Raw genomic sequence first — 25,922 nt, forward strand, 5'->3', positions numbered from 1 at the left:
CTTCAGAATATTTTTACAACACAACGCTTGAATAGATACTAAAGCAGCATCTTCATCCTGACTTTGCTATGCAAGCTTATAGTCTGACCTCTACTTGCAGACAAAAAAGATGAGTCATCCCCAAATAAACTTGCATTGTAAGCAGGTATGCTGCATTGTTACATATCAAACACACCAACAGTAAAAAAAACAAACAGGGGTGGTTGTGGCTCAAATGCTGAATATATACAATATATCACACATTAAAGGGGAACTCCGGGGCATTTGAAGCGTGTTTCCATTGCTAGAGGTTGTCAAATAATGCTAGTATGACACAGAGAGGTGCGTATCTGCGCTCCCTGTGTGGAGATCGCTCTGTCCGCACAGCATGTCATGCGAGGCTAATACGTGGTGGCTAAGGGGCAAGCGCTAACCCTTCCACGTAAAACAACAACTTGCACACTGCAGAAACGTCACACCACTTTATAACCCATCCGACAATAAAGTCACAAGCCTTACCATCAAAACCATATGCATGGTTCTCACATTACTGGCATGGGGACGTTACAAAACAACTTTATAAACAGCATGTAACTCACCGGCTGGTTGTAGGCTCGCGCATGTGAAAGCCCAGAAGAGTCGATGGAGGATAATCCCATATACAAAACAATTATATTCTCTAGAAAAACTGCGTTCAAGTATTTAAAACATTACAACAATACATGCCCAGTAATATTCTTGTAATGTTTTAAATACTTGAACGCAGTTTTTCTAGAGAATATAATTGTTTTGTATATGGGATTATTCTCCATCGACTCTTTTGGGCTTTCACATGCGCGAGCCTACAACCAGCCGGTGAGTTACATGCTGTTTATAAAGTTGTTTTGTAACGTCCCCATGCCAGTAATGTGAGAACCATGCATATGGTTTTGATGGTAAGGCTTGTGACTTTATTGTCGGATGGTTTATAAAGTGGTGTGACGTTTCTGCAGTGTGCAAGTTGTTGTTTTACGTGGAAGGGTTAGCGCTTGCCCCTTAGCCACCACGTATTAGCCTCGCATGACATGCTGTGCGGACAGAGCAATCTCCACACAGGGAGCGCAGATACGCATCTCTCTGTGTCATACTAGCATTATTTGACAACCTCTAGCAATGGAAACACGCTTCAAATGCCCCGGAGTTCCCCTTTAAGCAGCTGTGCATGAGAACAAAGAGCTATCTAGGCAAAAGGGAGCACAAGCTACAGTTTAATTTCCAGCTAAGTGAGCTTTTCTCATCCCTGGTGTGTCATCACCAGGCCCGCCGATAGGGGGGACAAACAGGTATTTTGTCCCGGGCCCAGGAATGGGGGGGGGCAAAAAAAAAAAATATATATATATATATATATATATATATAATTGTTTTTTAAATAAAAAAAAAAAAAAAAGGCCAATCAGGCTGAATTGATTTGAGAATCATCCCCGGTCAGCTGAATGACAGCCAGTGTAACGTGGCTCTGGTTTAACCTTATTTTGTTTCAAATAAGCCAGTATAGACATGGCAATGTGTGAAATTGCCATTTAGATAGAGTTGAATGTAACGAATGGGTTATAAACGTGACGTTTAGGGGGGGGCCCATTCAGAGAATTTTGTCCCGGGCCCAGCCAAACCTGTCAGCGGCCCTGGTCATCACACTGTGTTGGCCCTGACTTTTTGTTTTTGGATCCTCCAACAGAAAAGGCACTAGTTAAGTTATCCCAGAAATGTATGAGACACAAGTAACCCAGAGGGTTGTGAGAAAGAAAGAAAATTCCGTGGAGGACAATCATGGCTGTTTTGATCTTCAATGCATATTTTTGTGGCCCAAGTCTATTTTTCATGAAACCCACATCAGATGGCGTTTTCCCTTTCTATGACTGTAACTCGTTCAGAAATGTTATGAGTCAGTGTGTGTTTGCAGGAGATGACTAAATGGTGGACAGCCCCACACTTTTTTTTATTTGTATGCGTCATATCAAAAATCTGGACACACCTCACTGAAGGAACTAAAAGAACATCTTCAGTGACAGAAAGCTTTCTCAAATCAAACCGATTTGAGAATGAACCCTCCATGAAAGGAGACCAACACACGTGTAATTGCTAAAGTGGCAAATCAAATGAGTACTCAGCTCTGAAAATCCTACGTTTTAAAAAGTAAACCGCAAATGAAAGAAGTATAAAATTAAACAAGTTTGAGCCATAAGACTCATAAAAAGCTTTGCATGCAGGTTGATTATTGAACAATTCAAACGCGTTGGTAGGTTAGAGTGCACAAACTTCTTGATTTTGAAAGCACTACATAGCAGAAGGCCTTCATTTGTCAATAAGCATTGAGTATTTTTGAGGCCGAGTCTCCTGCAATTCCTCACGGAGGTAAATGGTTTCATCTCTAAATAAACTCAGGTCACGAGCACTTTAGTCCTGTTGGTGACGGTTTATCGAAGGTGTGTAAAAAGCCTGCGTGATGGCACAGCAGAGTGCATTCAGAGTTCACGTTTAGAAAGGCTCGCCTGCATTTATTTCCAAAGAGCAACGAGAACAGAAAAACATCCATCACGTTTATCTCAATTATCTTACAACTTGACGGCAACAGTCGCCAGAGTTTTGACGCTTGAATAGTTTATCTTTGCGTGGACTGAGATGATGTCACACCTTAGGAAAACAGCAGGTTGGCTGGGGGCGTTCAGCGGAAGGTCTTTTCACCAAGTCACATGATGGAGTACTTGTCTTACAGCGTTAGCTTTAGCAACTTTGACAGCAAGGTTGGCATCCTGCAGCTTCTGAAATTCGATTTCTTGATTGCTTTTGGTTAGTTGGTTCTATTTTAGATTACGCCATGTGTTCAAATTTGTCCTTTTGATGAGGCTAAATTGGCGGCTCATGTGGACAACAACATGCGTGCACACCGACACCCGGAAACTAACACACTGGGGACTGAACATCTTTAAAAAGGGAAAAATTTGCTAATCAAATGAATTGCTCGAATAACCGCTGTTTAATCTAATGTCTGCTGAAGCTGCAGTCGTTTAGGGTTCCACACCGAGCCTCGAGCAGTACTTTTACAAGCAGTACAAGCAGCTTCACGATAACTTGGAGGAGTTCTAGTCTCGCTCACCTCCAATTAAATTCTTTTATTTTTTTCCCGTTGATCCCAGAAGACGAGGCTGAAGTGTCGGGTCTGATATCGTTTCCCTTAGTTTTTATTTCTCAAAAACTCGGCAAACTAATAAAAAAGTATAAAAAGATGTTGTTTTAAATGCAACTTCCATCTACTTCAGTTCCAAGTCCACAGTGTTGAGTCAAAAGCCTCGTTTCCACTGTCAGTACGGTTTCGGGTCGGGTCGGGTCGCAGGGTCAGGGACCCCCGGGGTGGGCGGAGTGCGTGCCGAAGCAAACTGGTTTATCCTCCCCAAGGGAACCGGTCCTGTGTGCTAGGTACCCCAAGCAGAAGGGTTACAAAAATGGTAACAGGTACCATGGGACCGGTACGCTTTCGTGGTAGTGGAAACACTGAAACAAGCGAACCGTTCTGAACCGACCCGTACCAGACTGCATAGTGGAAACGGGGCTAAAGACTCAAGTTTTTTTACATTCTGTATTTTTCATATACAGAACTTAATTACATGCCACGATGCTTTGACTTTATTGTTGGTCACTAAAATGCACAACTTAGAATTCCTCTACAACTACTTAATGCCTAATTAATAAATATGGACCGTCATAGGAAAATTTTTGTCTGTTTTTCATGATTCGAGACAGGCCGAGGCTCGTTTCATGCTCAGTATGCCCTAAAACGGATGGAAGTGTTCGACTTTTGAAAAACTTGGCTAACAACAAACATCTTGAATGGTGAAAGACAAAATAAACAAATTATTAAAAAAAAAAAAAAAGAGGATTGGTTTATTAATAATATTTTTACATAGTAAACACTGTAGAGCAGCAGAGGACCAGAAGTTGTGGCGTGTGTCAGTGAGTGTGTGTGTGTGTGTGTGTGTGTGTTGCGCTCAGCAGCAGGGAGGGAGAGTAGGCCCCATTTCTCCTCTTTAGTTGGCTATGCTCCCGTCACATGGACAGCTCTTCACAGATGACCAGTGGAAGTGAACATAGCTCCAACGTGACATTTTCTCCTCAGCAAAGGCAAAGAAAACACATGAACAAAAAGTCATTCCTTGAGCCTGCACTTGCTGGATGATAACTGATAAATGTATCTTGACTATTTGGATGGTATTTGTTTTATAAAAAGGTAACCCAGTGCCTCCTTCCATTCACCGAGACTTACCACGTCTTTTTCAGTCTCAAAGGGCAACTGAAATAAGATTCGCCCCTTCTCTACTCAACTGTCCCCTTGGGTAAACAGTTTTAAAAGTGCTATAGGTATTCGCCCACCCTCCCCCTCCAATATGTTAAAAACAAACAAACAAACGGAAAAAAAAAGTATTCCTCAATGCCTTTTCAAACATCTCTTCACCAGTTAGAACAAATAAATGTGGCAATAATTACTTAAACTTTACAATATTGTTTATACATGAATTAAAGCCAATCCTATTCTTACAATATGTACAGTCCCACCCCTGCCCCTCCTCCCACGGGCCCGTGGATACATAAAAGATACAACAATTCTATAATCCATAGATCCAGTTGTCCTCTGAAATGATATTGTATTAGTTCCTCAGTTTAACTCCATGTGCCTTCAGCTTAAAACTCCCTCTTCTCCGAGTCCACAGTTCTGTTTCCTTTTGCAAACAGCATGTACAGTAGTGCTTCAGTTTGTAAACGTAAAAGCCAAAGAGGTGCCGTTCACTCTTCATCTGTGCAAACCTGAAACAGACAAGAGGTGGCAGCTCTGGTGAGGACTTTCTGGCCGACAAACTTGAGAGTCAAACACACACAAAAACAAACAATGTATGCAGTGCTTCTCACCTTGACAAACGGGTGGTCAAGCAGCATACTGGCTGTCCAGCGACGTTTAGGTTCACTCTCCAGGCAATGACCGAGGAAGTCCTTCCCCTCTGTGCTCAGCTTCTCAGGAATGGGGGGTTTGTGGCCCATGCCCACTTTGTACATGATCTGAAAGTTGTGCTCGTACTCGTGCCACGGCCGCTGCAGGTTGAGATACAGGTAAAACGGTGAGTCATTTCCTTGAGGCCAATTTCCTCTCCAGGAAAGAAAGGAGGATGTATTCTTGAAATGTTAAGGCATGGGGGGCGAAAATAACATACTACATTTAGTAACCACAGTCATTTTTCTCTGACAGTCTCGCAGTTAACGGGTCCACTGGCTGAAACGGAAACTTGTAGCCAAAATGGGGCTTTAGTAACCAAATGGAACAGAAATTTTTACTCAACTGTGGTCATGACATACAAACTGCAAGCAGAAGGACAATTTTATCAACGGTTTATCTTCTTTGGAATAATAACAACAACGGAACTACAAAAATTCAAGTTCAACCTGTTTCTTCCTTTCCTTGATCCAGGACTAAGGTACAAACGCCTGGTGTTTTTGTCTTGCGAATTCAGACAGGAAACATCTTTTCAATCGCTTCTTACCTTTCCAGTCACCATCTCAATAAGGACACAGCCCAAACTCCAGATGTCTGCTGCTCGCCCATGACCTTCCCCCTTTGCCCTCGTAATGACTTCAGGTGCCATGTATGCTAGAAAATGTTGGTACAAGCAACCAACAATTAATCCAAGAATGCATCATTACCGGTAATAACAAGATTACGCGGATGCAGGATTGTTTTGCATGCACACATAAGATCAATGGAAAAAGTGTCTGGTAGAAAAACATAAAAAGGCTGAAATAGCATGTAGAAAATGTATAAAGACTGGATCCAATTCATCAACATAGAACAAAAAGGAAATACTATCAGTATACAAAGATTTTCATCAACATGAAGACCAATGCCGTTGTGTACATCACAGCATGTGAGGGAAACCGACTGACAAGTAGAATAAAATCAAATACCCCAAATGGTCGGGGGTGCAATCCTGACACCAGATAAAAATTCTTACCAGCTGTTCCCAGTGTGCTGTTCACCTCCCCTGGCATGGTGTGAGTGTTGTTCCTCAACTTAACCGAGCAGCCAAAGTCCCCGAGCTTAATCAAGCCTGATGAAGTCAGGAAGATGTTGGCTCCTGATACAAACAAATATGAGAAAAGCAAGTTCATGATCGCTGAGAGCTTTGTTGAATTTTCTGCGCGTCCGTTTCAAAAGGAGCACTCGACACCGACCCTTGATGTCGCGGTGGACGATGCCGTGTTCATGGAGGACGTTGATGGCTGTAGTGATCTGTTTACTGTAAAGCCTGATGACGTGTTCCTGGAGCCCCAGTCTGGACACCTCCTCCAGAGTGCCCTCATCGCAGTACTCCATGAAGATGTACATCTCCTCCTGCAGGTGAGCACGTGCACATTTATGCTAAACCCTTCCAGTTTGCAGCACGTGTTACCCGAATCCATGCTTATATGGGAGCTTCTTACCCGATGGAGCTCGACTCCAAAGTACCGCACCAGGTTTGGGTGTTTAATGCCTTCAAATATTTTCAGCTCATCCGCAGTCTCCTTGATGGTTTTGTGATCATTCGGCTGGAATCGGATCTATATGAAAGAAAAATGAAAGACTCACTACGCATCTTCAGTGATTTCTCTTTTAGAAACAAGTCAACTCTGTAAACTTTGCAACATACCTCCTTCATTGCCATTAGTTCTCCAGTGTCAACATTGATGCAGGTGTACACCTTCCCATACTGGCCCTCACCTGACATCAAGCACACAAACATGACATCACCATCTGCACGTGTGCTGAATAAAGCGAATCATAACCACAATGGTCACCGTGGAGGCGTACCTATCTTGTTGCCCCTCTGCCATTTGAAAGTCACCTTCCTGAGCCCGACATGCATTACATTGTCGTAGGATTTGGGGGTGTGGCAAACTTGACCAATGATGTTGCGCTGCTTCATCATTCCGTATCGTTTCTCCTCGAACTTGCGTATGGAGTGACGGACGGCCTCCATGGGGCTTTGCCGTGCTGCCGTGTCTACAAATGAAAAGTCCGTCAGACTTTCATATCGAATGGTCAGTGCAAGATGCCTCATCACTTAAGAAACCCACCCTTGGACTGACTGATGAAGGTGCGAAGCTCCCAGCTACGGCGTGCGGCGCTGTTAGGGTCTCCCTTTGGATATGAAGGTTCTGAACAAAATAAACCACGTAAGGAGTCCGGCAAGGAAGGTTATTAGGCAACGTTTATTTAACAGCTCTGCAGATCATTGAATGTGCCCACCTTCTCTGTCCTCGGTGGGGCTTGAGTGGCGGCTCAGGGATTTGAAATTCAACTCTGCTGCAACTGATGACAGTCGGTCATTTTCATGGAAACTGGATCCCCTAAAAAGACAAAAAAAAAAAGACACTAATGTGATACGATAAAAAACAACTGAACCAGATGGTTTGTTTCTGTTTGGGAAGGTTTTCTTTGAATTGCCGTATTAGAGATCATGTCTGTACAAGAGTATGCACTCGTTAAAATGACCAGGTCTCCTTTATATTTAAAAACAAACAAAAAAAAAGTGGAAATTAAAAAAAATACAGGACTCTGTTATTCTAAAAGCACTGGTCACCCACCCAGAAAAGAAATGAAATCATCTTTAAGTTGAGATGCTGTGTGAGAAAGAAACATTCCCGATCTTCTGCTTCTACACAGAGGACTCAAGGCATTCAAATCCTTCAAAATAATCATTAAAACTTGTTTTTTTGCTGCATCAACAGATACTGGAGATCTTTTTTTTTTTTTTTAAAGCTGACGACGCATGTTAGAGGATTAACAAAGTCTTGAGGTTGTGAAAAGAAATGCCCGTAGAGACACAGAACAATGCTCAAGCCTGTGGGGAAAAATAATAGAATAACAAAAAATTTAAATCAATCCAGAGATCATGTGTGAAGATGGAACTTCAATGTCCACACGTGAGCAGGGAGCCCAGACAAAAGCCTCTTTTCAGTTAAGGTTTTCAAAGATTCTGCTAAACAAAAATTTTTACTTGACGTCATTTCTGTGACTCATGCCTGAAGGTCTTAAAGGTGAAGCACGGCAGCAACAGCAACATGATGTGGAGGTATGAGACGAGGAGGCTGATCAGAGTTAAAGAAAAGCTTAACAGAGCAAAACACAGAGAGGAAACAAAATCTGAATAGGTCTCTACCTCTACAATATATTTAAGCTTTTTCTTTTCAACACATTTTCAAAGCTTTTCTTAAAATTCTGTATTCATTATTAGACCACAGAAAATACATTTACAAGGGAAAAAATGTGTTAAATTGATTCCAGTGCAAGGTTGCATCATGGCAACATTAGGATTTCAGGAAAAAAAACAGAACACATTTAACGAGAAGCAGAGACTATTATAAGTGCCTTTTGAAATCCATTAACAGCTCAGCATGCAGCAATCATTCACACAATGTTAGATCTCTAGAGAAGTTTCAATACCACACACTAATACATCAGAAAGCCAAATAGCAGTGAATCACCAGCGTCAAAGCAAGACTGATGTAAATAGCACTAAAAAGCAGAAGTTCACGTCCCACTCTTTCACTAGGACAGAGCTCATTTTCACAACAACCATGCCCAACAACCACTGGCTCTTCCATGACCAGGAACAGGACTGCAAGGTGTGTTTCTTTTTTCAGGTGGTTCTTTTTTTTCACTTTTCCAGGTTTGGAAACATTGTGGAGGGCTCCTAAAAGCTTCATTCAAACAACAGGGGCTCAAAATGACATTTCTTAAGTGCATTTTGAAGTTCAATTAAATTTTTTTTGACGGACATCAGATCCATTCAGATTATATTTTAGAGGCATCTTGTAGCAAGCTATGATAATAATTCTACATAACAAAAGCCATGCTGTGGATGCAGCATTATAGACTTGGGAAAAAAAAAAAAATATATATATATATATAAAAAAAAACATAAGCCCCTACATACACAACTACAAAAGATTAACGCTAGATGTAAATCTGTGTTGTGCCCAAATTAAACATTCAGCAGCTTTAACTGACTTTTTGCTCGTCTGTTTGGCAGCACAGATGAAAATGCCCCCTTTTCCGGCGACAAATTTTCAGATCTCAACATGAGGCGTTCCCTCTTATTTGCAGAAGCTTCACAAGAAATTAGCAATGGGTTGCATTTTTTTTTTTTGTGCCAGCGTTTCAAATTTTGGACATTTTTGTGAGAGTTTGTACTTTGGGCAAGGCTACCTGACGTCATTGGGACTGCTGCCGGGTGCTTTGGAGTGGCTGTGTTCCCCCGGGCCCTGAGGGACAGGGCGAGGGCCGTTGGGGAACAGCTGGTTCCGGAGATCGCAGGGGAGACTTCGAGAGCTGTGTGGTGAAAAAACAAACTGAGGAGCGCTGGGTTGGGAGGAGAGTTGGATTGCATTGGATGTGTGTGTGTGTGTGTGTGTGTGTGTGTGTGTGTGTGTGAGAGAGACTGGGTGACAGACACGCAACACTCATTCCACGCACTATGGACATTGAACCAATAAAAGAAAAAGTAAATCAAAAGAAAAAGAAAAAAAAAGAGAGAGAACCCACTAATGTATTGACGCATATGCACACAGAACCATCCATATGCTTAACTTAAGAGCAAAGCCAGAAGTAGAAAAAGCAAAGCCATGCAGTATGAAGATTGAAACACCACAGATGGCAGTAACTTACCTGAAACCCTCAGCATTAGGGATGAACAAATTAGGGTTTGGTGGGTCACTATGGCAGCGAACAGGGGCGGGAACCTTCACAGGACGAGGATTATTTCTAGGCGCTGGAAAAAAGGAAAAGACCAAAGTTTAATAAAGTCACATCTTGTACAAAAGGGAAACTTAGAACAGTAATGCACTCAGTGAAATTCATGGCTGAAATCAATTGTGAACTCCAGACCCGGAAGCCACCAAGAGTTCACTGGAGAGTATCTTACCGATGTAGAGGCCAGTAACAGGGCTATGAGGTTTCCCAATCACATGTCCAATACATTCATTCATCAAGGCTTGTAAGTTCTGCAAAAATAAAAGTACACCTTTAATAGAAATATCACAATCCACGCATGCTTGTTGTGTAACTTGCAGAAAACAAAGAAAGAAAGGAAGAAAACAGGTAGCTTTACAAGAAAGTCGTCCTCAGGTAATGCAGAGATGAAGGCGGGTTCAATAGCCTGAAGAAAGTCAAAACCCTGAGTCGCCCATCTATGGAAGTTAAACACAAGGTCAGTGTTTTAATGTTGAACAAGCCACAGGGCTTCATTCAGATGATTATCTATGCAATGAGAGCAACATTCAGGGAGACGACTGGCTCTGCAGTGTCTGCGTGATCTGCTTTCACTTACGGGACAGGCTGGGGGAAGTTTTCCCTTTAGCAAAATGTTTCAGCTATAACAGATATTAATCTTACTGCCAGAAATATTTCGTTCATGTCCGATCGGCTCCCACAGATTCTTTCATTCTTAATAATTTTATTTATCCGTTTATGAGTTCATTTTTTATCTGACAAGTTACGGACAACAGAAACAGTGAGGACCAGTTATTACTTTTGCAGGTTAGCGGCTCATGCCATTGGTTGTCTGAGGACGAGGACAAAAAAAAAAAAAAAAAAAAAAAAAAAAAAAGCAGCCGTGCAACACCAATGCCTTTCTGAAAAGTTCTGAGATTTTCCAATTTGAGCCTTTGGAGCAGCTACACAGAAAAAAAGCAGAGCATCTAGAAGATTGGATGCTGGCTGCAGCACTTTCCCTAAAGGTGGCCACATGTGGTCACACATCTCCTCAATCACCATAACTGGGATTTCATCTTTCGTCTTTGACCAAAGCATGAAAGCATTTATAGAAACATTATTGACTTTTTCTGGGCCACATGCCAAATTTAAAACATGATCACTATGACAACTGACTTTGTGCTTATTTTTCTCTTATTTTTTGCCCCTCGCATATCTGTCATAAAATTGGAAATAAAAATTGGACCCGTTATGCAACCAGCATCTCAGGTAGCTACTGGCTGGCTTCACTCTATTACTTGGCGTTATGTCAAAATGCTATATTTATCGTTCAAGTACGGCGTTATTATGGTAGCATGTAAGCTCTTGACAAAGAAGACAAATAGACTGAAGCTGAACAGTTAAAGATTGAGCTTTACTTCAAGAGGTTAACAAATATATAATTCAAAGGCAGTTTCATGCGTAGTCCCTTATTTTCGGGGGCTGAAACGTAATTAAACGGGAGAAGATGACTATAAGTGATACGTTCATCTCTGATACTTTGTTTAGAATGATCTGTAGGCAATGAATTTGTGATGTCTTGCCAGACCTTTACTGTGGCCGACTTAAATTATTGTTTGCTTTTTGTCCTCTTTAGTCTCATTTTCAGCAAGTGAACTGCAGCTGGAACAGGTTGAGATCTGTTGACTGCGTTAGCAATTGCAGAACATGGCTGCTTTCAACTGCTTTCATGGTGGGTTTTGGGGTCATTATACATCTGTGTCAGGAAGCACTCTCAAATCAACTTTTCGGCGTTTGGTTTTAGAGGAGCAGATAGTATGTCCCTGTACAGAATTCGTTTGGCTGCTTCTTTCATCTGGAACATCATTGACAAACATTTTTTGACCCAATGCCACTGAAACTTGCATGTTCATACCATCACACTGCCTCCGTACGGTTTACTTGCGATGGTGCTTGCTTTCAATCATGAGCTGTATTTGCCCTCTTGGCGTATTTTCTTTACGTTATACCTGGATAAAAATGTCTTCCTTCCAGCCACTGTTATTTTGAATGATGGATATTTATTTATTTATTTATTTTACCCACTATGTACAGAATCCTCCTATGATCCACCACTTCTGTCATCTGTGGACCTCCATCCATTCTGATGTTGCCAACCTCCTGAGTGTGCTTTCTTAGTGCCAGTGAACCAAACTATAGATTTGCCCACTCCTAATGTACATCTATCTCTAATGGATTTGTTTTCTGCAACCTACAGACGAACACTTGCACTGAGAACTTCCTTTAATCCCATGCTGAACATACCACAAAGCGGGAGGCACCTGCAGACCCATTCATTGTTTAATTAAACTATTATGGAATAGCTTATAGTTGTCAATAAAATAGCTTTTGAGTCAGACATCTGATTACTTTTCATCCCTTGAAATGGAGGAAACGACACATCAAACAACCGTAATTAATAAAACCATCTTCCTGTTTGGGTTTGAAAACCCTCTTATCAAAGCCGACGGTATTTACTTTAAATAAAAGGCAGCCTCGTGAACACCACACTAGCTGACAGACCCTGCAACCCACCAAAGCCAAAACGAAACCTAAGTGAATTATCTACAAATGCGAGTGCTCACCTGGGCTTAGTCCCTCTGCCACTCTCACATTTGGTCAGGACATAAGTCATCCACTTGCGGGCAAAGGCAATGTAGCGCTCCCCAATCCTCTGCCTGAACTCCCCTGACATCAGGCGCACTACCTCCTTGTGGTACTTTAAAGAAAAAAAGAAACAAGGATATATTATGATAATATTTCTTAAAACGCATATGGTGTCACACTTAATTGTTGCATGCTTTTACCTCAAAGGCAAAATTGTAGCCTTGTATCATTGCCTCCCTGTAGTACTGATGCAGAGTGGCTGACTCGGATTCATCCACCTCTGCCTCAAACTCTGTGGTGAACATGCATTCCACCCGGTCGATGGCTGTGCTTATCTTAATGCATAGCTGTAAGGCCTTGTTCTATAGGTGGAGAGAAAAATAAAGGAACAAATAAGGCAAAAGAATGTTTTTGTTCTCACCATCTCATGCTACGAAAGGTCAGCAGAAAGCCACCGATGAAAGCTTCAAAACTAACACTGACAGCATCTTGTGAGAATTGTGTTCTCTTCTTGCAGCTTTCAATGAAACAGCTTTTTTTTAAGTTTAGGGACTTCTTTAAGCCAATACCTCAAAAATGGGGCCAGAAAGTTGCTCAATAAGTCACGTGATGTTAACATAGAACGGAAATTCAGAGTTAATAATAGCAACTGAAATAAAAACAGCTCTGAAAGTAGGACAGATATACAAAACTCTCTCCGCAGCAGCATGGCATGTGGTTATGCAAGTACCTTGAGATCCTCCAGAGCGCTTGCAATGAGAGGCTGACTAGATGTTTGCTCCCGGTTAAGGGTAAGCACATCCTCCATGGACTGCTGAAAAGCCTTTCGCTGGGTCACCAGGTGAGCCGACTGCATCACTATCAGCAGCATGTTCTCCACCTGAATGGGACCAGTGGATAGGCTTGTAAACACACATGAAACATTTTAAAACAATAATGACAATAATGAAAAGTTCCACACCTTCATGGCCCTTAAAGTGTCAACAGTTTCCATTTGTGGGACCAGTTTCAGAAGCTCTCCGTCCCACTGAGCCCACTCAGAATCTGTAGCGAAATCGCCAGCTCTGTGTTTGCTAATGAGCAGGTAGGCGTCGTCCTCAGCAATTTCATCCGGCTCTTTGGAGCAGTCTTTGCCGGCAGCAGCATTAAGAAGCTGTAGTACGAGAGCCCGCTGATCCTTCAGGCCGAACGGAACAAAAACTTGGAGTTCATCCAAGCCTGGAATCTGAACCTGGGTGGGAAAAAACAGGGAGGTTAAATAGTTGCACAAATGACCCGAGGACAAAGAGGAAAAATTCGACATTTAAAAGAAAAAAATGAAAAAATAAAGCCCACCTTGACATAGTTTCTCTTTTTCAGTGCCTCCAGGAGACAGGTCACCCCACTCGTGATACCGAAATCCGCAGCAACTTCCAAGTCCTGCAGAGAGGTACGCAAACAAAGTTGGTCTCAGAGCACACAGTCCCAGTTCTTCAGTGAACAGAGGAAACAGGTCATAGATAAACTGCAAGTTGGTGCAGTTGTGGCTTTCTGTTTCAAGTGGGATGAAAAAAGTTTTCACTGATGCCTCTCACCTTGCGGAGCATTTTAGCAAATCCAAGCGCCTTGGATGCTCGCTCCCTGGCCTCGTGGAACAACTCTTTTAGTGACCGGCTGGTCTCGATAACTGACCGCCTGGAGAATTCAAAAGGTTCAGAGTTTAAACCAACCCCGCTGGGACAAAAGATGGTCAACGCCAGCTTGAATCTTTCAGTTTCCGTCACCCTCCCTACCTGATCTCATCCGAGGGTGCGCTGTCATCTGCATTTTCCCAAAATTTTTTGCCACTTTTCTGCAAGCCAGCATCCAGAAATTCTCCGGTGGATTCGAGCAGCATCCCGGCAATGTTGCTGCAAAGACAAGAACACTCTATAAGTTTCATTGAAATAATAACAAACGACTAAAGTCATACAAGCTACACAACTCATTTATTGAGCTGATAAACTTGCAAATGTGTAAAAAGCAGTGTTTTCATTGTTTTTCAGCGCAATCATCACATAGCTTCCAGTGTCGTCCAACGCATTCCTTTCCAATGAGCAGTCAATTCAAGTCTTCAAGTGCTGTGTCAGCACTTCCAAGTTCTAAAGGCAACTTACTGTTAACTACTCATAGGACACAGCTGCCAAGCACACACGCAGACACACAAACGCAGTAAAAGGAGCACGTGGAGATGGGTCTGCCACACACGGGCACATTTCTCTATCATCCAGCTCAGTGTTTTGAAGTGGAGGGAAGTGGATGTAAATGTACATGCATTAGAACCTAGATTTGATTATCTTTACTATTATGCCATCAAATCATTACAGGTCGAACGTCTTTGTTTAGGGCCCACTGGGTCTGATAATATCTCATTCAGCGAGCGGTTCAGATTTGAATTCGATTTCGACGTCACACCTCCGCTCAGTGTAAAATGATCAAATGTTTTCTCCTTTTTCTTTACTGTCACGCAGCCTGAACTTTAAATCGTGCTGCATTCGCTGCTACTCGGAAGTGTGAGTCTAAATCTCTTCAGCTCCAATTTCTGATTGGCTGTAAATAACAAATCAATTAGTTATATAGATCCCTTTAGCTTATAATACTCTACTAATACTTTATTTAATCATTTGTTTCCGAACAAAGAAATCTAACTTCTAACTGGCGTTCTTAAAGTTTTCCCCAGTTGGAACATGAAAATGCTGATTTCCCATTTGTCAGTAATTACAACAGCATTCTTACATCACAAAAAACGAATATTGGTTCATTTTTATCCATGCTAAACTAAATAATAGAGGAAAATATCAACAGTGAGTCCCAGGGTTTACGGAGGCGATACGCGACAGAGGAATTTTGATGGCGTTTTGGGTTTTGGGACAATTTAACACCAGCCAAACATCAATGGCTGAACGTGTAGATGAGGTGAAGTGTAAGTATTGCTGGTCAAGTAATGGCATGTCCTAGTGTTAGTTCTCAGGCTAATAACTGCACGTTCTCTTATACGGTAATTATTTGCCTCAAGGGGTATTAGGTTCTTTCGATCCCAAAAGAGGCTGACCCTGGAGGAGGACTGGAGTGGAGTAAAGTAGGTCACTCCTTACCTTGAAATCTGACCTGCAAAAAGAGGGCAGACTGTGTACAAGATAATTACTCTGCTTGTCAATTGATATACCACTCATTGTATTAACGAGTTTATAATCCTAATGACTTTTTTCAAGCCCTCTTCAAAACTAAGCAACCCTTATGCTTGCTCTGAAATCATTTCTAACCACTGGCTAAGATGACACTTTCATCACATTAAAATACTGCAAACAAACAGATGCATCATCATGTACCATACGCTTTTTACTTGTCTACATGCTATTGGACTATTAGTTAGGTCAAATCCTGGGCACATTATAGGTGATATTCAAGTACACTCACCAGAAAAGCTCCCCAGACTGGGCCTCCCCTCCACGGATGTAAGGAGTAATAACCTTGGTGAACTGCCATTCTTCCTCCAACAGGTTCTTTAAGCTGTGAGAGGCCTGAGGCAACTGCTGCAGCATCTTAATCCAACTGTGCATATACTCAAAGTAAACCTACAAAACAGCAGAAAATGTTAGAACCACACGATCTTTTATACACAACCTAAGCGTAAACACACATGGTTAATCTGCCCATTTACACTGTGCAAGCTGAGGCGGAGAAGAGAGACGGTTTAAGAATCTTACCACCAGCATCTTGTGGAGGTCTTCTTCAAACTCATCAATATTGGCATTTGTTTGTAAGCCTTGAGCATCAGTTACCACTCCGCGCAGCATGAATTGGTAATACAGCTTCATCAGGAGGCCTCCCTTAAGAACCTCTTTGCACTCACGCACCAACTGCAGAGCACAGGTAATACATGTAAGAAAACTGATACATCCATCCGACGTGTTACAGTCTTCAAGCTCACTACTAAAATGTTAACCATGGGTAATCACAAGATTTATTTATTTATTTCCTTCCAACAACATAAACTAAGCTTAACCACTTAGTTTAACTCTACAGGCTAATAAATGCAACAACTAACGGTATGTTAGCTGTGCAAAACATTTCAGGCTTTCATCAGCTGCTTGCCTGTTTGATACTGAGCAGCGAAGGGTCTCCAGCAGGCCTCTGTTCAAGACGCAGTTTAAGGCATTCGTGAATGACGTTGAGGAGGACTCTGCATAGCACCAGGAACGCCGGCCGGAATGATGGGAGATCCATGTCCAGCAGATCCTCCCAAGACACCTGGTCTGCTCCGAGTTCTGGATCAGCAGCACCGCTGCAGGATACATGGCGCGACAGCTCTGGTAGGTAGTCACTGTACAGCATAGGGTCGGGAAAGTCTGCAAACTGCAGGTAGAGGAGAAACACTCAACCTGCATGTCTATTTAGCCATAGAAGAATCCATTTCACAAACAAGTCAAAACCTGATTTCAAAATAAATTCAAACTTATTAAGCTTTTTATAAGCGCAACACTAATTGTGTCTTCCATGGCCTCAATCCTCACACCACAGTCACCCCGATGAGCTGATGATCCATTGAAATAAACTAAACAACCACCATGTCATAATATTCGCTTTTTTCCTCCCTTTAACTGGTCTGAGCTCAGACTTCCGACATCTACGTTCCCATCAGTGTAATCTTCTCGAAATGATGTTTCCTTAATAGCCTTTTCAAACTACTAACTTTTGCAACAGTAAAAATAGCCGTGTTGCTGGCTCCATCTGCTCTAAAACAGTGTACCATCTCACTGCTGTAATTGAACTACAGCACTTGGCACGGTGAGAACTGCAAATGCGTTTTTTTTTTTTTAATGGGCCTAATCACTTTGCATTGTTAGTGTATGTGATATGAAATACATCTCTGGATCTGCTTAGAATATTGAATCTAGTTCAGCAGTCTGTGTGAGGCTGTATCACTGTACTAAACCTGAAGGTTTACATGGACTCAATGAGATCTAATGGAATACTGTAACACAACAACAGGTGGTCACAATGTTCCACAGCATGAGATTACTACATTTTGTCTCCCTCTTCCTTTCCGTGTGTTTTTCTTTAACTTGATGACATCACCATCAACCACAAAATTATGATGAGCTGGAGTTTAAGGTGCGACAGTTTTACCTCCAGTGCGGCAGTGTGTCGGAGCAGCGCTGCTCTGGCCCTCTGAAGAGAGCGGTCCATCAGTTTGTGCAGTCTAAGGATCAGTTTACGCAGTCCCATCTGTTTCAGAGCTTTATCCACAAATGGCCTGTAAATGGCTGTGGGGCAGAATACATCTCCTCCCACAGTCACTTCGGGATTTCCCAAAGTAGCCGTTGGGAGAAACTCGTCTTCTGACAACAATCTGGCAATTTTAGGAGTCAGGATGGGTGACAACTCTTCCTCTCCTACAAGTTCAATTTCCTCTTCTTCTACAGCATCTCTGTTCTCTCCATCACTTTCAGCTGTAAAAGTGGCTGTTGAGCCGTTCTCTTCATCTTCCTCATTGTCTTCTTCTTCATTTCCACGGGAGCAGCGAGGTGAAGGTATCTCAAAGACAGGCCACCCGATGCGGGACAGATCATGGAGGCCCAACACAGTGGCCATAACACGCAGCTTCTGGTTAAGGTCCTGGGTGATATTGAGCCACAGACAGAGTGCCTGCACCCTGCCCTGAAAGTCTCGGGCTGCATACTTTTCATAGTCCTTCTGTAGGGCCTGCAAAGAAGGGTACAAAGCTTCGACAGACTCCAAAAGTTCCATAACCCGCTTGACTTGCTCAAAGGCCAGCCGCTGCCGTTGAAGGTGTTCCCTGCAATCAGCGCCAGAACCCAGTGGCTCTGCTGCATTCATTGCCGACGAGGGGCAGGCGCTAAAGCCCCAGGGATCTACTCCACAGTGGTTGGTCTCTGCTACAGGAAGGAGGCTCTTCTCTCCACAGACGGGATCTGGGGCAGTTTCATAGTCCCACTGGATTGTTTGAGACTCTGAACACTGAGCCCCTCTCAGTCTGTCATAGTTGACCTTAAAGTGCAGCACCTCACTGATGATGTCAGGGATAGCTCGGCGAGCAGTGAAAAGAAAAACGTCTTGGTCACTGGTGGACCGTCGTGCATGCCACGCCTGCAGCTCTAACCAAATGACCTCGTTGTTGTGACCCATAAAGGCCATGTTTTCTAAGCCTCTCTGCTCCTTCTCCTTCCTCTTGGAGGACATAGATGTGAGCTTGAGCAGGAGTCGTAGAGTCTCAAAGAACTTGAGGCGGTCAGCGGGACAGTCTGTCCTGGAGGTTTGCCGATGAGTACGGGCCATGTGGGGCATAGTCACAGGAAGTTTGCAGCTGCTGCAGCCCAAGCTTAAGTAATGTTTCCTTGGATCCATGTTAAGGGCACCAAAATGACTTGACTTTGAAAGTGGATCCAGCATGAAAGTTCCTGCTTCAGCATGAAAGGTCTTCTTCTGGTCTCTCTCGGTAGAGCGCTGTGTGGTCCTCTGCTTCCTGCCCTGCCTGTAGCTGTTCTCCTCAGGGGTCTCTACTGGCTTGGGACTCTCTCTTTGCACAGATGGGTTGACGTCCGCTGAAATAAACAGACACAAAGTCAGTGCAATGCAAGATTCCCATATACTCCTCTGCCTAATTGATCTATTAACTTACCCTTGTTTGGAGACCGACCAGAACTCCTTGATTGGCTGCTCTTTTGATGTTTGCCAGACATGCGTTTCATCTGACGGGGGTTATAAGGAGGTGACGTGCCATACAGAGACTCTTCTTCCTCACTGGGAGAGTCCCAGGATTCATCGACCTCAAGGTTCTGTTGGGATGCATCTCCCACTCGCTTGGCCTGCCTGTCAGGGAAAGGTAAATACAGAGAAGACAAATTAGTGACAATTGCATTGATTTTTTTATTTTATTCACAGGCACCACATTCAGCATGAAAAAAAAAAATCTAAAAGCTCAGTGTTTCAGCCATTCCAAAAACCAAAACCTAAGAAATGTGTGTAGAAGGTCAAGCAGTGCTGGATTGTTTGCACTCAAAAGAAAGCTCAGCAAATCTCCTCTAATGCAGGGCAAACAGGTTGCTAAACTGCAGCTAGACCTGTCTGCTGCTGCCTTCAGCAAACTGATGAGTCGTCGGTCCTTTGGTGTCTCACCGCTTCCAAAATGTATAGCGGGAACGCCCTGTGCATGACCAAAGCTGTCCACATGCAATATAATAACCTGTGGTAAAGATAATAGCTCAACCAGAGGGGGAGACATAGTCACCCTCATTAATTATGACTGCCAAGTCATCAACCACGCTGCACAAGGAGCACTCAGTCACCCCTGAGAGCTGAAAGTCTTCGACTGGATGAAAACTGACAATGCAAAACAGCATACCATTTTCACGAGATTACAGTGCATCTTGAGCAACAATAAAGAAGTGGAAATGATGGTGGCTTCGCAACATTATGACACAATTTCAGACAATGAAATGCCAGAGCAGCTCGCTGCAGTTCTGCAAAAAGGAAACACTACAATCGCTTGAAACACTTCCTTCTGGGAAAAAAGGGAAAAGGGAGAAAAGATAACAAAGACTGCAGGAGGCACGCCTTTCCAGATTATGATGTCAAGAGCTTTGTTCCCTAATGCCTTTCTGAGGGCTTTTTAATAGGATTAGAGAGAAAGGTTGGATGGTCTGACCCTGCCAAAGAAGAGAGTTAAAGGGAAGGAGGGGGAAGAAACGGGTGATACGTGTGCAGGACGCCATGAGTCCCTCCATCGATCATCTGACTGAAAGGCATTCCCCAACACGTGCCTGTTAACGTCTGTAGATGAAGTTGAAAGGAGCAAGGCTGTAACACTTTCCCTGGGGAGAGCGGGTGTGAAGGGAGGGGGCTTTATCTCGAAATCAGTTGCTGAAGCTTTTCAATAACCCACAAAGAGTCTCGAATCTATTGCCCATCTGCCCCAAAGCAAATTCTGACTGACTCTCCACACACACAATGAGTCCGAGAACAGCTGGAGAACATTCAAGTCAAGACACCTGCTGCTAATTCTGCACGTGCACACCAGAGTGCATGGATTGTTTAATAAGCCGGTACTTTAGAGGTAAGACTGTCTTGTTTATCTCTTAAAAGAAAAAGAGGAAAAGAAATTCTGTACAACAAAGCAGAAAAAAAAAAAGAAGTTTGCCTACAAGACCCAAAACACAAAATCCTTACCCCCTCCGAGTGCTCTGAAACAGAATTTCAGGAGGACAGTTCAGATAATGCTTCAACCTTTTCAAATTTCATTAATAAACTTACCCGTTAAATTACATTTAACTCGTTAAGAAGTGCTGGCATCGAATAGCCTCACAGACACCAACCTCCAAGCATCTTTTAAGGTTTTCCAAGCAGTAAGTCGATTTTGACAACTATGCGTCCGTGATGTTCACAGTTGCCCAAGTGTACATCTGCGGCTGAGTATGATCAGGCCCTTCTTGAGTTTTAGTTTTGAAGATCTTGGGAAAACATTAGTGTTTGAACTCGGACACATTTTACCTTTAAATTCAACAGTCGATCACAGCGAGGGTAATCACCACAGCACAACCAGTCCGCCGCAACAGTCATGAAAACACAAATCAACCCATGCAATTAATGCATACTGGTTCCATTATGGACTCATTATGAGAAACTGTAAAGCCACTTGTTCTGCAAGAGAACGATATAACAGAGTCCTTTTCAGTCCGAAGGCACAAGAGAGCCCAGTAAGCTATTCTGTGTGTTACAATGAGGCATTAATCACCAAAACAGAGTAAATCACTTTGGTTTTGCAATGAAAAAGAAATTGTGTCAGAGGAAGAGGACATGCCCAAGTAGAAACCTGCCCCTGCTTCTAAATATTTCAAAAAGCCAGTTTGCAGCCAAAGTCTTGATGCATCCATCACAACGACGATCAGGTACAGCGATCGTTTCTAAACATTCCGATGCATGCATGGCTGCGGGGTGTCTTAGGACAGAAATAGTACATGAGAGGGAATAAGACCAAGTTTTAAAAAGGCTCGTCTATGCAGAACAGCATGACTAAATCACACAGGAATGAAAGCGGAACCAATGACGTCATCGCAGTTGGTTGTTTGTTAGGTTACCATGGAGCATTTCAAATACACATTGTGCAGTTGCAGTAAAGACCGTGCGAAATTCTTTTGTGCAGTGAAAGAAATTTAATCTGGATTCTTTGTCTTTTCATGTGCTACACCTACCCACATACGTCACAGAGAAAGTTGCTGGCCTGTGTGTCCTGAAATCAACACAGCCACATTATGGCCCTCAAGCTGCCCCCGCTGACTGCCACTGGTGAATTATCACTGCAGATGGTGTCTGGTTGCTCTCAATGGCTCATCTGATGGCTCATTGGGGCTCCAATAAAGGCCAGTGGAATGCTCGAGCCCCCAGGCAGAGACACTGAGTGAATAATAAACAGCACAAAATCAAAAGTCTTTTCTGTATAGCGACTGAGGCAGTGCTACCAAGGCCTGCCAGAGTCAGGGGGGGCCTGACCTTTGACACCAACCATCCACACTATTGTACCAGCAAGCGGCACTCTATTGTATAGCGGTGACACGTGGCCCGTGAGGCCCACAGCTGAATACCACACAGCTGGTTAGTGAGCACACTTGCTCACAATACCCAAACTAAAGAGGGTTTTTTTTCCTCTTTTTTTTCAGGAGGAAAAAAGGAGGAGAAGGTGACCAAGGTTTTGTGAGGGCACACTTTTCTATAATTAGGTCACGCTTGCAAGACTGCAGAGGCTCTGTAAGCCAAATGCATACTTGATTACCCCCCACTGTAAAAATAATGTGCCTGCTGGCAACAATATTCAGCCCATAGTTTACTACCGAGACCATGCGAATAAAAAATAGAAAAGAATTCATTTGTGTGCATGTGCCGTCTTCTCAACAGAAGTGCATTGCATGTATTCAACGCTTTCAATCCCTGGCCTGCTGTCAAATGGTGATAAACAGGCAGCGCTCCAGCAGAGATCAGTTTTTGGATCATAGGCTGACAGAAGTCAGAAACAATGAACACACCGTACATGACCACACCCATGAACTGGAACAGTGCGACATTGGCAGGGGTGGACAGCTCAACCTCTCCGACATGCAAGTGTGCAAAATATGTCCAACAGACAGGTTTGCTTCGGCAAGATATGATACATATGCATGTTGACGTAAGCGGCCTCCTGAACTATAGGACATTGCTGTGTTTACCAGCTAGCCTTACAAACTACTAAAAACATCCCCAGTCTAAGACATGGCCCAGACCCTACTGTACCAGTGCAGGCTCAGGCTACATGTCACATGACATAAATGAAGACACTCTTTTGCAAACTGTGCCGTCGTTCACCTAATGCCTTTGGCATCATAAATGCAATGGCAGCAGCTGTCTGCTCCACCTTTGAAACTCAATCTGAAACTGTGTAGTCATAAAGAAACCTTTATTCACTTTCATTTACAGCAATGCACGTTACAAATGCCTGAATCCTGCATACAAACATGTAATTCTGCAGTACTTAATCACCCTTTTATTTGTCTCTTGATCACTCACCATATTCCACAATCATATCGTATCATCAGTGGCTACCATTTAGTAGTTACAAAGATTCTATTGTTTCAAAGGAAATGACAGACGAGTGAGACAGAATGTGAGAGCACGGGTGTCTCCATCTGAAGCAGGTGTGGGCAGAGATAGGAAGCAGCTAGGAAATGCTAGAGGACAGTCCATCTGTATACTACAGCCTGTGCTGCTAGCAAATGCAGGGATTAATGAGTTCTACCCAACGAGTGCCTCCAGGGCTACAGGCAGCAATCTACTGCACACAGTGCACCACATCCTGAAATCTCTGGAATGCCTGTAAGCCACAATGTCTTCAGACTGACTGAGAATGAGACATTATTGACAAAGGACCTCTGTACTTGCAAAGATAGAGATGGCCTTCAATTGCCAAGCAAGCACATAACTCATCTTTCTCAACATACTTGTCACTCTGCACTAACCTTACGCACACAAGTAGAAACTCACTGAGGTCATTAGAATTTGTTTGTGCATACTGTGAGTCTTGTCATTTCAGTTTCAAAATGTTGTCTACCTGCAGAGGTCTGCACTTAAAATAGAAAAAAAAAAAAAAAGAACGGGCAAGTTCATGTTGCTCTGCTGCAAACCCTGCAGCTTCGACCACTTATTGTCGCAAATCTTCTATGTTTCTTATTACCAGAGCAGTGACAAGAAGAATAATGGTGACTGGCAAAAGAATGCAAAGGAATAATTTGATCTTGCTATAAGACGAGCTGCAGAATCACATTCCAAAACTCCAAACATTGGTATGAAAGCAGCAAACGCATGAGCGATGGATCATCATTGTTCTTTATGTAACTGTGTCGGGCAGCAATAACATGAACAGGGCCAGTATTGCACAATCATGCAAGCTGTTTGTGTATCCTCTTCAAGTGAGTGGCCACAAGAGGTAATAACAACTGGCCTCTGGTACTCGGTCATTAGAGAAAAAAAAAAACGACCAAAAAAGGCCGTCTCCGAGCTCAAAACCAGGATTCCCGTAAACGACAAGACCTGATCCAGCGTGATAAATGCCCTCGAAGTTATTTGCTCTGCAGACAAACAAGTGCTTGTCAGGAACAGAGGAGGAGAGGGAAAGACATAACAGAAGATTCCTGAGGGTCTGTCGCCAGCGGTCAGGGGCAAAACACTGCAGCATTTCCACGACAAGACACAAGATACGCATTTACGACAAAATACTTTGTAATGTCTGCATGAATTCTCCTGTGAGAATGCAGAGATGTCCAACAACTTTGAAATCTGAGCAATGCAAACTCACTGCAGACTACTCAGACACCCGCTGCAATGCATATTTGCAACATTTCGTCACCTACGCAAAAGCAGTTATGAACCGAATAAAAATAAGTAAATAAATGCACAAAGTGTAAACACTGCACAGTACATGAACATCACGGTCAGCAAGTCTGGCTAAGAGATTAACAGTAACAGTGGAGCAAAAAGCTAGCTAAAACCAGCGAAGTTTAAGGGGGGGGGGGGTGTCGCTGTTATGATAAAATGCACAGTCTGCAGAGCTTAAATAACCAAGAACATACCTCAAAATCCACCTCACGGGCCCACTTTGCAAAACTAGTCTAAGTTCAGCTCCGCCAATCTGTGTTAGCGAAGTCGCGAGTGAACAATAAACTGACAAGCAACAGCTACGACAAGATGTTAGCTAGCTGTTCCCTGACATGTTGCACTGTTACAGCAGTTGATATCTTTTCGTTATGTTACCTTATCATTTGGCGAGCATTTTGCCTTTCTTTCTATATTCTACGAACCAGTCGGGAATTGAAAATCTGCAGCAAATGACGTTGAAAAATGTTGCCCCAAAAAGTTTACAACTCCACTGTTGCAAATGCATTAACTGCACGCGAACCACTATTTGACAGGAAGTCGATTTCTGAGGGGTGCGCAAGCGTTCCGATAGAGCCGAATGCGGCTCCCTATTTGGCAAAGCGAGGTCCTGATGGTGTAGCGTCTGTACAACAGATTCGCATACCTGCTGGGCTTGTTGCGATCCGGAGGCTCCATAGATAGACAGTGGCTTCTTCTTCCTAGCCGTGCATGGACTGTACCATGTCTAGTCGATATCAGACTGGCTTTGCACTTGTAAACCTTTGCAAGGAAGGTGGGTTTTTGTCTCCTTAAAGCACTTTCTACCCGCCGGCACAGTTAACTGTAGCTTGTGCGTATGCCGTCGCCATCTTTCCAACGTTCATTGAGGAGGAGTGCCACAGTTTTTCATTACTACGGCAACTCGGATAGGTCATTTCTCCTGTCATAACTGAACATGGTCTGTTTTTATCACCAGGGTACAGTCATTATGAATCAGTTATCTGACATGTGTTGAGTAACTGGTTATACGTTTCTGTAGAAAAGAAAAAAGTACTTAAAAATAACTGCTTTGGATAGTTTTAGATTTGTTCATTCTTCACGTGTGTGTGAGTGTGTGCGCGCGTGTGTGCGCGCGTGTGTTTGTGTGTGTGGTTGGGAGGCAAGGGATATCAGAATCAGAATCGCTTTTTATTGCCAGGTATGTGGACACACACGAGGAATTTTACTCCGGTTACACCTCGCTCTCTTCAGTGCAACAAGAAAGTACAAAAAATAGACATGGAACAAGACTAAAGTATAAAGTGCAAATTGGTGCGTGGTGCAAGGATGGATAGTAAAATATAAATATAAATACAGAGTTCACAGTATGGTACGATGGATTTTTCCAGGAGATGTACAGATATACAGATATACTGAAGTCCGGTTTTAGCTGTTTAACACAGAGACAGCCTGAGGGAAGAAACTGGAGCCCAAGTGGAGTTTGTGGCTACTTGATACTGGACATCTTGAGGAAGCTATGGTTCTTTGTATACAGTAAAATGTTGCAGAAATGTCGTCACTCTGTTGTGACTAGTTGAAGATTCTTTGTTTTCGTTTTTACTGCTGA

At 43.0% G+C, this 25,922-nt stretch overlaps 1 protein-coding gene across 3 annotated transcripts; it reads right to left on the reverse strand.

Moving 5' to 3' along the window:
• Positions 1-3,867: 3,867 nt before the first annotated feature.
• map3k4 (mitogen-activated protein kinase kinase kinase 4) lies at positions 3,868-25,198 on the reverse strand. Of its 3 annotated transcripts, none has more exons than XM_075477505.1 (27): positions 24,981-25,198; positions 19,059-19,249; positions 17,546-18,981; positions 16,511-16,771; positions 16,123-16,275; positions 15,833-15,990; positions 14,170-14,286; positions 13,972-14,071; positions 13,733-13,816; positions 13,359-13,628; positions 13,128-13,277; positions 12,598-12,759; positions 12,376-12,509; positions 10,149-10,227; positions 9,963-10,041; positions 9,707-9,809; positions 9,248-9,370; positions 7,286-7,386; positions 7,114-7,194; positions 6,848-7,039; positions 6,687-6,757; positions 6,481-6,597; positions 6,232-6,391; positions 6,012-6,134; positions 5,544-5,650; positions 4,918-5,097; positions 3,868-4,815 (listed from the first exon to the last, which is right to left on the reverse strand). In XM_075477505.1, the coding sequence occupies exons 1-27, from the start codon at positions 25,010-25,012 to the stop codon at positions 4,795-4,797; spliced, it is 4,785 nt and encodes a 1,594-aa protein (XP_075333620.1). In that variant the 5' UTR covers positions 25,013-25,198; the 3' UTR covers positions 3,868-4,794. The 3 variants fall into 3 exon arrangements, with proteins under 3 accessions (XP_075333620.1, XP_075333631.1, XP_075333641.1); XM_075477516.1 differs by lacking the exon at positions 24,981-25,198 and adding an exon at positions 24,713-24,858; XM_075477526.1 differs by lacking the exon at positions 9,248-9,370.
• Between the last annotated feature and the right edge of the window lie 724 nt (positions 25,199-25,922).

Source organism: Odontesthes bonariensis, chromosome 2 (assembly GCF_027942865.1).
Source record: "Odontesthes bonariensis isolate fOdoBon6 chromosome 2, fOdoBon6.hap1, whole genome shotgun sequence".
Lineage (NCBI taxonomy): Eukaryota > Metazoa > Chordata > Actinopteri > Atheriniformes > Atherinopsidae > Odontesthes > Odontesthes bonariensis.